Genomic DNA, 11,855 nt, shown 5'->3' on the forward strand with positions numbered 1-11,855 from the left:
TAGGAAAAAATAAAATAAATAAAATAAAATAAAATAAAAATAAAATAAATAAAAATGAAATGAAATGAAAATGAGGCAGCAGGCTTTTGGCAGCACAAGGCCCCGGGGGCGCCCGGGGAGGAGGTTTGGAGGGAGTCGGGGCCCCCCTGCCGTCGCCGCTCTCGGAAAATCTGACGGCYGAAACCTGCCAAAAGCGGGTGGAAGGTGAGGAAGGGGGAGCAAAGCAAGGAAAATAACCCGACCTGCTGCAGCCGTTCCCGCGCGCTGGCTGATCAAAGGGAAAGCCGGCGGCGTGCCTGGGGAAAGTGGTTAGCAAAGAGCGGGTTTTTTTTTTTCTCCATTTACACCAAAAAGAGGCAAAGGAAAAGGGCGATTTTTCCTCCCCCCTTCGACGGCACTCGTGGTGCTGGGCCCCGTCGCTCCCCGCTGCCGCCCCGCGAACGACGGCTGGGGGTGAGGGGGGGGACGCGCTCCCCCGACGGCGGCCCCGTAAATCACTTGGCGCGGCGCGTTTCTGCCGGGTTCGGCCCTCCTCGCTCGGGAGGCGAATTCTTGCCTAGACCTGYGCCCGCGAGTCGGCTCGCGGCTTGAAAGGGTTTGCTGGCAGCGCCCTGCCTCCCCCTCCGCCGCCGGGGCAGCCTGTCCCGGCAGGCCCGGCCGTGGGTGCCGCGAAGGCTTGGCTTTTCCGCCGTTTGCTCAAGCTGTGTTATTYCTGGCGCCGCGACAAATCCGAGCAGCGAACGGACGCTCGTGCTGGTACAGGCCGAGCTTATTCGAGCCGCGCTCGGGGCCGTCTACCTGGGCTAACGAACCTTCTTCTCGGAGGAGGTAAAGCCGAGGTGGCTTCCCGGCTCCTGCCCGTGCGCCGCGACCGGCTGGGGCTTTGCGACATCGCTTCTCAGGCTGRAGGGCAGAAGAAAGTCCTGTCCCCTCCGCCGGTTTTCTGCTTTGTTTGCTTTGCTTTGGCCGAGAGCTGCTCTCAGCAAATCCAGGCCCATCTAACCTCGGGGCGAGACCAGAACGTTTGGGATCATCTACTTGCAGGAGTCTCAGAAACTCAAGATATGTCGAGTTCCCGCGGCTCTATTGGAAGGACAGTATGTGACTCTCTCAGATACGGGTGGTCTTTTTTTGGAGTAGTGAAGTCACCTTCGTTAGCAAAGTCAACCATTTTTAAGACAACGGGGGACAGCTCTGGGGAGAAGCGGGCAGAGTCGCTGTTGAGCTTGATCAGGGTTTTTTGGGAGCATCTAACATGCCGGTCTCTCCCACAAGCTAAGGACATGAGTGCAGTCAGCRAGTTGGTTAAACTCGGTCAAAAGATTGAGGACCTGGGGGAAGGTGAATACTTCTAGACCCAAACAACACACCTCTTTTTACCGGGATGCAGATAGGCCATACGGAGTCAACTAAAAATAGGACTTAACAAGGACCAGAGAGGGAAGGYGTGAAGTGGAGTCATAGACACAAAAGAGGTACTTAAACGAGTCTCATTAGGACCAGAACGTGATGTCCTGCATCTTGAAGCACTTCACACYGCAGAATATGAAGTGTTTTCTATGACGTGAGCGTTAAATATTCCTTCTCCTTCCAGAGCCCTCGGGGAAGGGACCTGCTGCCGTGCACCAGGGAAGCACGTGATTCACCGGCGGGGAGATCCCTGCCCGAGCGCGCCTGCCCTTCTGCGTGACACCTTGGGAGGCTAATGCGTGGTGATGCAACTCCCAGCTGATGCAGCCTCCTTAAGGCATGTCATGGAAACACGAGGAGCGAACACCGCTCTGGTGGGTGAGCCATTCTGAAGATGACTGTGGTACTTAGGAAACCCCCGACAAAGGCCAAAAGGTAACGGAAAAGCAAAGGAAAGGACAACTGTTCTTCGTGCAGCAGAAGCAATGAATCTTGACTTACGGAGCTGTGCCCACGCCATGACGCCAGTGTCCCTCAACCCCAGGACATGTTCTTCTAGCCAACAGCATCTCATAATACCCCTCCGTGCTCCCGGTGCCCCYTCGCCCCACTGCGCTGGCTCCAACCTCCTTGTGCCTTCCCTATCCCTCTGGCCGGCCGGGCAGGGATCAGCCCRCGCCGTGGCGGCTCTGGAGCCATGAGAATGCGGCCGAGCCAGTTGGCGGCTGCCGAACGACGGATAACAGACTAGTTCTTCCTGCTTTCCTGCCAGTGGGTATTAAGAGCGAACCTCCCCTATACTCAACTGTTGATTTTCACTTCTAGGTGTGAAATAACTCAGTGACTTCTATCCTACCATCAAATTAGGGAGCTGGGAAGAGGTCGAGTGACAGAGGAGTCGCCCAGCCCTCATTGTTTTACTCTTATTTTTAGCGTGGGTTTTCGTTTACATGGAGGACTGTTGTTACATAGAGCTGTTTGCCTGAAGTCCTGGACGGCTTCATACCTGTGACATTCTTCGCTCCTGCGAGTTATTCTGGGTAAGGCTGCTGCTAAATAAAAAATGCTCTCCAGGGTATTGACATGCCATTTTGTTATTTCAACCCCAAAGCATCATCAGATAAATTTTAGACTAACAAACRATGAATTCCCATGAAAACATGCATCAAAATTCCCATGCGCAGTTCCAGACTGATGCTAAGTTTTCACAGTTAAAAATACTCAGTTGCTGAAGCGCCGCATGGCATCTGGCTAGTGCCAGGGGTTGCCGAGTGGGGCACGCAGACCACTCGCGGCACGGGCACGCTGCCCCAACAGCTGAACGTGTCATCCCGCACCTGCGTTCAGCGCGCCCGGCGCTCGGGACCTGCTCCCGTCTCTTCTCTTGGCAGCGCGAGAACAGCAGGCAGAYGGTCAACGTGAAACCCCAGCAGGCCTGGGCTGTGGTTTCAGCCTAGCTGCCTTCGGTGGAAGAGTCATTACAGCACCCTTGATCTCCCCATAGTTCAGGTCTGGCCAAGTTATACAGCCCCTACACTTCAGGGTTGCTCTACTTTATACCTAACCCTGCGAGAAGGATGTTTGTTGCTGCAGAAAAGAGCCAAAAATCTCAGTTCTGCCACCGGCTGGGGAAGAAGGCTTGAGCTGGTGCTCTACTGGAGCCGGGAGGAGGGGGTATTCCTCCGTGGGCAGTTTTCCCAGTTTTCGTAGGTCCTGGATGCCTCTAATGTGACTGACATCTGGATTCAATTTCTTCAAAGAAAGAACCTGCGACATTTTAATCCCTTTGGCGGCTTGAAGTCTCGGGGAAAATGAAAGCATCCATAACATTCATAGCATATTCATTTTCATTGTTGCGCACGTACGTTTAGAAATCTTGTTTACTAGGAACTGAAATCCAGCCACAAACTGACTTTATAGGAATTCTTAATATACTATATATAGCATAACACGCAGAACACTCAAGGACTGGAAAAAACAAGAACTGCACGGGCAATCTTGTTCTTCGTTATATTCTCATGCGCCCCAGGCAGTCAGACCTCCTCGGCTGTACACAGAGTTGTTTACTGTCCGTGAGCTGTGTTTAACATTCCACTCCTAGATATTTATATTCAAAGCCAAATTCAGAGCAGTATTCTGGAAAATGAGCAAAAGTAGGATATGACCCATCAAGAGACTATTGGGTCATCTGAAAAGTTTATGAGCCGGTCTGGAATCCAGCATTTATTTTGGATGGTGGGAGGTCACTATAATTAGCTGCCAGTCAACTCCATTATAAAGTTACAAGTGCCAAAAAACCCGATACACAGATACATTTTTACCAAAATACAAGTTAGGGCATTCTGCAGACCTCCGCAGAAAACAAGTTACCTCAGCCATCCATGAACTGAATGTTTGTGTACTCAGGCCAGGAGAGCAATTTCCATCTTATGAATATGAATGCAACGCCAGAAAATGTGGACTGTCTAATCTTGTGATATTATTAAACACAACGTCTGCCCTAACAACAAAGTAATAGAGCAAGAAACTGCAAATGACTTAAACCCCTGACCTGCTCACGTGCCAAATGTTGTTTTTCAGAGTTGTGCGGTGCAGCCAATCCCAGAGATGTTCATTTTGATCAAAGTCTGWTTCCAAATACAAATTTGTAACTTATGCACGGGCACGTTCTTGCATGAATCAGACACGCCAATAAAATTCCCATAAAAGTCCTCTAGAGCTGTTGCATCTTTGGGAGGGGGGGAAGGGAGGAGGGACGGGCTGTTTTTGCAGCTTCTTTAAAGTTTATGGATTTATATTCCAAAGAAGAAGCAATTTCTTGCATCACTTAGTGCTGTTCTTTAGGCTGTGCTACYCCTGCCTCGAGCCAAGCTGCTTGTGGGAACGTTGACCATGGAAAGACGGTCACTGATGGTTTCAAGTGATCTGGACCAGCAAGAATGCAGACGCACAAGGATTCTCCCTCCCCTCTCTTTTATTCAGGTCATTTTCTATGTTGGAAAGTCAGRGCTTATCTGCCTTCCTTGGAGCGACTGTCAGCTTCATAGACGCAATCTCCCTCCACCGCCAGTGCTGGTACAACTCCAGGGCTTGTGTGGCCTGAACTCCTCTCCTATCCAGGCTGAGTAATGTTCACGGAGTTGGTCCCAAAAAGGTGAGTAAGGCTTGGAGAGCGCACAGCACTGCGCTTTCATAAAAAGGGTCAGAAAAGGGTCCTCACTAAGACTTCACTTCCTCCGCGCAATTCCTCTTCCTAAAGCCTTAGGAGGACATCCCATAACCACCAGAAAACACAGTCCAGACGAGACGTGATTCTTAAACATTACTCAGCCTGGCTTCGTTTTGCCTCCGGTAAAATACACTATCACATCTGTCTGTTCCCTATCACCTACCAAAAAGGATCTAGTTGCTAACAAACATCAAGATATACACACCTTCAAAAAACACAGTCTGGTTTCCTCCCATGAATCATTCAACACCTTACATAACTCTGGGGTAACGTGCAACTATTTCATATGTGATTACTTAGCTAGAAGTTGGTCGTAAACATAGCTGAAATGCGGGAGCAGCGCTCAGTATGGAAGCCTAAAGATCTGCTTAACAAATTCCTGTCCTCAGTTTCTTGCTTCTGCCCCTGCGCTGCAATTTGCTTTGCCTTCCGTCTTGTCCAGACGATCATTAATAGCCCGCATTGTAGTACAGCCCCAGAAGTGATTTGGGAAGAAAATGCCTTTCCCCCCAAAGGAGAGTGTTTTGGCACAAGAACAGGGGTGGCTCAGTGCTGAAGGAAATGGATACTGTACACTTGGTCTCAGGTTATAACTTCCCACTCATATTTAGGTAATGTTTGGAGGCCTCCGAGGGTTTTAGGCCGTACGTCAAATGATAAGAAGCTTAACAGACCTCATAGACTTGGCTCATTTTTGAGGCAGGCTCTGGAGGCAAAGAGGAGGTTAACAAACAAAAATAAGCAAGAACAGCATGGCCCTTTCAGTCTGTCTGGGCTGACGTGACCAGCCCTACAATAATTTTATGTACCATCTTCCTGGTATGCGGAGCAATGACGTAGAATATCATTAAACATCATTAAAGGACTGTTCAACCTTTTTAGAAGGACAGGTACGCATGCAGGTTAAATTACCCCTTCCCTTGCTATATTTTAAAAACATACATTGGATAGAGTGCCAAGGGATATGCTTTATATAGACAAACTCTGTAAATCAGTTCCCAGCTGTAAGATGGGGATAAATAATAGCAAGGTTTAACCTATGTGTAACAATCTTAAATTATTTTGATCTTCTCTTGTAACTTTATTTTGTTAATTAAATTGATATATCTGTGTTTTATGGGGCCACGTTTCAGCCTATTGATTCACCATCAGAAAATCAAGATAGAGCAAAGTATAATCTGGACTACAGTTTAAGTGCACAAGGAGACTCAGAAGTCCAAGTGATGGGAGTGTTTTGAAAATCTGGCTATAAATAGTTGACTGTGGTGCTTTTGAAACTTCTAATAACCTTGACGGCTGGTGTTACGAAGCCTGCAAATTACAATCCAATCAGTACTGCTAATGCATTTTAACAAGGATACTGGAATGTACTTGGTGGGTGTGCCTCAAACTCTCAAATAAGAATATCCTGGAGAGCTTGATCCTTTCAAAAGAACAAGGTAAAAAGTCAGGTTAAACGAAAGCTGCAGCCTGAACTTTGACTGCATTAGCTGAGGGCTTTCCCTTTTTCCTTGGAAGGCTTCAGTTAAAACACCTAAAATATGAGCACGCAAGTTATTGTTGATGTTTTAGTTTCACTTTAAGGTAATTGCTGTTGTGGGCCACCCCCTAATTCATGGGATTTTTGTCCAACCCCAAAATTGTAGCAGAAACCAGAAAGAGCTCAGAACCAAAACAAGCCCAAAACACAGCGGGCTCCGAGATGTCAGCACTGCTGCGTCCCAGCCCTCTGCAGATAATCTTTTCTGCTCTTTKCCCTCCCTTCCTAGGAAATTACAGGGACAGTTCCATCTAGAACAGTAGATCTAGTCTAGAGAGGTCAAAGCCCAGCGTTAGCCTCTGGACAGCACAATCAGTCATGGAAAGCATCGAGCAGTAGCCAGGCTAAGTGAGCCTAATAAATAACGCGCAAATGCAGAGCCGGTGACACCAACAGAGGATGTGCTGGTCGTTAGGTCAAGCAGGAAATTCCCCACCAACAAATTACTTTTAAACCCAATCTAATAAACCGTAAAACTCACTTAGTTAACTCTCAACCCAATAGCTACCAGGAAAAAAACACTATTTCTCTCGCTTCCCCTCATCAGAGAATTGTCTGACAGYGAGATCTTTAAGGCGGATGGAGAGCAGGAAGCTGTTTCCCTTTCAGAAGAGCGAGCATTGGGTAGTCCTTGGGAAAAGATACAACTCTGCACCCTCCCACCCCCAATCTTTTCAAGTCACTATAACCCATAGCTTTAAGAATAATTTACGCACCCGAGCCAGTCCAGCTTGTTTGCAATACGATGAAGCGCACTAACTAAAGTCAAACAACAGCAAAATTCGAAGGAACTTTGCTGCTTCCATGCTGCATGATTTTGCATCCCATCGCTTGAAAATGCTTGTGTTTTTTGTTAAGCACAGGTTACACATACTTATTTCACACAACATTAAAACTGTGGCAGATTTCAGATGGAGATGATTAAAACAGGAGGCCCCAAACAGTGCTATGGACACCACTAGCAGGACTCAGCCCACCCCAGAGGAGGATGCAAGAGCAAGCACAGCTCTTGTGCACTTCTCTGAGCTGTTGATGGTGAAATGCAGACGCAGAAGGTATGGCATCCCCGGGATAAACTACTGTAGTTGACCGAGCAGATGATAGCACAGTATTGTGGAGCAACATGCTTTTCTTACCTTAAAGTCAAGGCTGCAAAGACTGACCACATCATCGTCCTTCTCTCGGCGCTTCCTCTTCTGTAAGAGATGAAACCAAGTTATAGTTGTACACTTGATCTGGGTTAAAAAAGGCGGCTTCCCAAGGCATATGTGATAATAAAGGTCTGTTTTTTTTAAACCAGTCTAGAAACATTTTCTTTCTTTATATCCTCAAGTAACTGCAATAAGTCAAAAAACCTGAAGGCTGAAAAKAAATGGAAAGCATTTTTATGCTGTTTCATTGGTTTGTCACCTGATCATACCTACAAATCATATGATTATAAACTTGTTTCTCTGCACTCCCATAATTACGGCTAGGAKTAACATATAAAGTAGAAAATCTTAGCGAAATGGTAGAATGCAGCAGTTACCACTGTGAAATGATTTAACATTCATTTAGTTAAATGAAACTCTTTTTTCAAATGGTTTCCGAGGTCAGGAATCCAGCAGTAAAGTTGGGCTTTTTTAAAGAGTTAAGTACCAAGGGGCTCAGACCTGTTGATCCTTGGGATTTGAAGTCCCTAAGGGTAAAGCAGAAGGTGCGATATGTAATTCTCATAATATCTGCTCATGGAAGTGGCTGGGCTTGGAGAGGGGTTCAAGAGTCAGGGGTCCACAGGTTTCACCCAGGAGGCAGCGCCAACATAAAATAGCCTGGGACTGGATCGGTTGATCCTGCTCCTCAGCTACCAATATCCAAATATGTTTTATTTGGGGGATTTTTACCGTGGATCAGTGATTTGTTTTACAGCACAGTCCTCTTAGCAGCTGAATGTGTATATGAGAGGGAGCAGTTACACGGAGAGAAAAGAAGGGCCAGGGCAGGACTCCTGTAAGTCAGCTTCACCACAAAAGTCACCATATCCGGTGACTACACCCTAAAGTCAATAATATGGTTTTAATCAGAGTGGCTGACTGACGGTTGGTTGGCCAGACACAGCCCATTACAGCAATTCACAGCCTGCACCCCAACCCCAAATCTCACGGTGTGGTGGGGCACTAAAGCCCCCCAGTAGCTCCAGAAYGGGAACCAAAGGGCAGTGTTGATTTAAATAGAGGGCGTTAAAATCACCTGTTTACGTCATTACTTTGGACACGTCCAGCAGACAGCTGTGCCTGAAGCAGCCCTCCTAGAAATGCAATGGGCTGAAAGAAAAAGCATTTTTGTCGAAGGCAGAAAGATGATGCCTTTGGCCAGGGAGCTCTCAGCCACTTGCCTTTCCGAGGGAAAGCACAAGCCCATGGAGCAATGACCAAGGACATCTGCACTGAGCTTCCTAACACATCGCACTATTTTTGTACACTATCTGGGCTTCAACATTATTTTTTCATTACCTAGACAGTGGAAAACTAATTGTGGACACATCCTGTTCGACTGTGCCAGCCTGCAAATCACCTGGTCTGGAAAAAACATGAGCCGTGAGCATAAAGTGTTTGGTCACCCACAAAACAAATAGTTGATTTTAATCCTGTTTTTGTCACTTGTCCATCAAGATTTAAGACTCAGTAGATCTCATCCTTTTCCACTTCACTGTTATAAATACAATGGAAAAAGACAACAAGCTATCTTGTTTTTTTCAAATTGGTCTACATGTTATTTATAAAATTAACAGACTAAACATTCGACTGAATGAAATGGGGACACTATCTTCTCTGCAACTGCTCTACAACCAAAAGGTCACTCTGAACTTCAACAAATTTCAGTTCTTGGTGCTCTACCAGCTCAGCAGCTTGACTTTCTTTTCAGGAGCAAGCGTGCAATTCCTGTCTTCTTAGAATTTAATAATCTATTCAAATAACCTAAAAGTTTCAGCTTTAACAGAGGTTTGTCATCACTGTAAGTATACTTAAAATGTTTGAATACAAGTATTCATTCGAATTATTTTTAACTGCTGACCAGCCTAGTTTCCATGGTTCCTTTGAAAACCTGATGTCGTTTAGGGGACGTCCAGCTTCCCAGGAGGGTTCTCAGAAACCTGTTCTTTTGTTTTCTAGTCCTTTCATACGAAACGTTTTTAGGCTCCAATGTGTCTTCTTGTCTATCCACATTATGCTGACTCTACCGTTTAACTGTTAAATTAAATACACACATGTAATACTGACATGTTACAGAAGTACAGATACTCACTAGTTTCTTGTATTTTGGGTTTTGGTGGTGTGCTTTTTTTTCCTCAGCTGTTCAAACCAGCCAGAGAAGYGGATTCAAGCACAAAGTTCCCTTACAATTTAAACTGTGTTTTTTTCTGTTTTGTATTTGAAAAGACAAGATACTGCCTCAGTCATGTGAGTGAATCCCTTTGCTGATAGACTTGCTAACCACAGAGGAAAAAAAACTTCTCATATGAGACATTATGTATTACCAAATTTGTAGCACTGACATTGAATTAATGTCCTAGCACATTCCATACTTTTTGAACAGACTTTTGGCAGGCTTGAGAACACATGCAAACACAGACATTTGTCTTTTAAGTTCAGTAAAACATTCAAAGTTGGTTATTTATCAGAGCCTGCAATAAAAGACGGCTAGAACCACACCTTTTTGGACTGCAGACTATTTTTCCCATATGTATGTCAACGATATTAGCGTCGACTTAACAGAGGAGAATTTGCAATAAAGACAAAGACACCACGCCTTTCTGGTCTCAGTGTTATTCGTTCCTTATGTAGTCAAGTATATTAACATCTTTAACATACAGCTCCAGACCAAAGCCCAGACACTAAAGGAAGGCCAAAGTTTTGTTTTTAAACTGGCTAGACTTATGCAATAAGTACTGCTTTGGCTGGACCCCATTTCCTTTGCCCAGTATAGTTTCATACAAAAACGTAGACATTTGACTACAGAGCCAGCTGTATCGTTCCTGCGCGGTGCCAAAAAAGAAACAGATTCCAGGAAAACTCCCTCTTCAGACTGCTCAAATCTGGGCGTTTAAAGCCGCATGATAGGAAGGCGACTGCTGCAGTTCTGTTTTCTCACATTTTTGAGACGGTCACAATCAGAGATCTGATACGTTAACCTTCTCACGAAACTCAAGTCATGTGGAAAAACTTATTTCTATGAAAGTTATTAAACTGTAAAAACCGTGAGACCCTGCTTAGGCTCTCAAAGGGGTATTGTAATGGAAAAGCATAAAAAAAACGCTAATCAAGAGGGGAGAGCTAAATATTTGTGACTTATTTTAGAAAGATCTAAACAATGCCATGAGCATGAATGTTAATTACATTTCAAGGATTCCGATTAAAGCTCTAGGAATGTTTTTCAGGAAAGCACAGCGTTTCAATTTGCAAACAATTCCAGCCATCTAGTTTTCCCCTGCTCATACTAAGGGCTTTTGCATAAAAACAGGATCTTTATTCTTCAGGGATCAGTCTGTTCTCTGCTGCTTATTGCCCACCTGAAATCATAAAAAGCCAGTGTGACTTCAGGTAAGGAATGTACATCAGGACCGTTAAATCAACAAAGATCAAGTGCCTGGTTTTCGTGTATGCATCTTATTTAATGAAAAGGGGGAAAGGAAAACAGACTATGATTAGGCTTGCTTCCAGTCAGGAGCCATCAGGAGGATGTTTTAACACAACTTTCATTGGATTTTTCTTAGAATTTGCAGAACACGCGCTGGTCATTTTGTTCTAAACCTCTGCAGGCATGGAAAGGACGCTTAGCTTGGTTACCACTTCCCCTGAGACGCAGGCCAGGTACATATTGCATTTTGCCAGAAAAGCTGCATAAACTATGTCAGGAAGAGATGCTATTTGTGACTGGCATACTAGTACTTGGTGGTTAGAGGGAAAAAAAAACATTTCGTGACACACATTATTCCAGCACATGAAATACATGAAACCAAGAGAAGTGCAGAGCTCGTTTGCCTACGGGTCACRACCAAAATACAGTAGTTTGGTCAATGTGACCACCTAACTACATTGGCAATGCCGAAGTGGAGGCCAGGTCCCAGGCTGTGTAGCAAGGACAGATCTGCTGGGCAACTGAACTCCATAGCTCTGCGTTCTCCTTCGTTATTCCTTCTCTCCTGCATTTCTTCTCTGCTATACACACTCGCCCACCTCTCCATGCCTTCCCAGCTAATGACTCTGGAGGCCAGTGGTGGGTTTATCCGTCAAAGTCTAACCTCTAGCATGTCACAAAAAAGCCGGTATCTCCAGAACGGGGCTGGAGTTGAGCGGCGCCCACTGGCTATGGCTGGAGATGAAGCTACTTGGGCGTGAAGGGAGAAATGGCAGTAGACCAGGCTGATGAGGGACATGATGGAGGAATGCAGATAAGCAATTAAGTCATTCAAGAACAGTCTCTTTGCCTTCTGCAGTCTGTGTCATGAACTGTCATGCCTAATTGAGAATTGAACTGAATATGCATGCTGCAAAATAAAAGCAGAATAAAAAAAACATATCGAGAACAGGAATGACTTGAAATAGAAATAAAATACTTTTAATTTGTGATGATAGAGCATAATATTTTCAAATTTGAGAGAATATAATTTCTAGGGCTTTGTAATATTTGAATGTG

At 45.4% G+C, this 11,855-nt stretch overlaps 1 protein-coding gene across 1 annotated transcript in view; it reads right to left on the reverse strand.

The window, feature by feature from the left end:
- Window positions 1-11,855, reverse strand: part of NET1 (neuroepithelial cell transforming 1) — a 55,818-nt gene that overhangs the window by 11,339 nt on the left and 32,624 nt on the right. The window contains exon 3 of the mRNA XM_026091112.1: window positions 7,316-7,375. Within this exon, the coding sequence (XP_025946897.1) occupies window positions 7,316-7,375 (60 nt within the window). The remainder of the gene's footprint in view (window positions 1-7,315; window positions 7,376-11,855) is intronic.

The sequence above is a fragment of the Apteryx rowi genome, unplaced genomic scaffold, assembly GCF_003343035.1.
Source record: "Apteryx rowi isolate R43461 unplaced genomic scaffold, aptRow1 scaffold_9, whole genome shotgun sequence".
Taxonomy (NCBI): domain Eukaryota; kingdom Metazoa; phylum Chordata; class Aves; order Apterygiformes; family Apterygidae; genus Apteryx; species Apteryx rowi.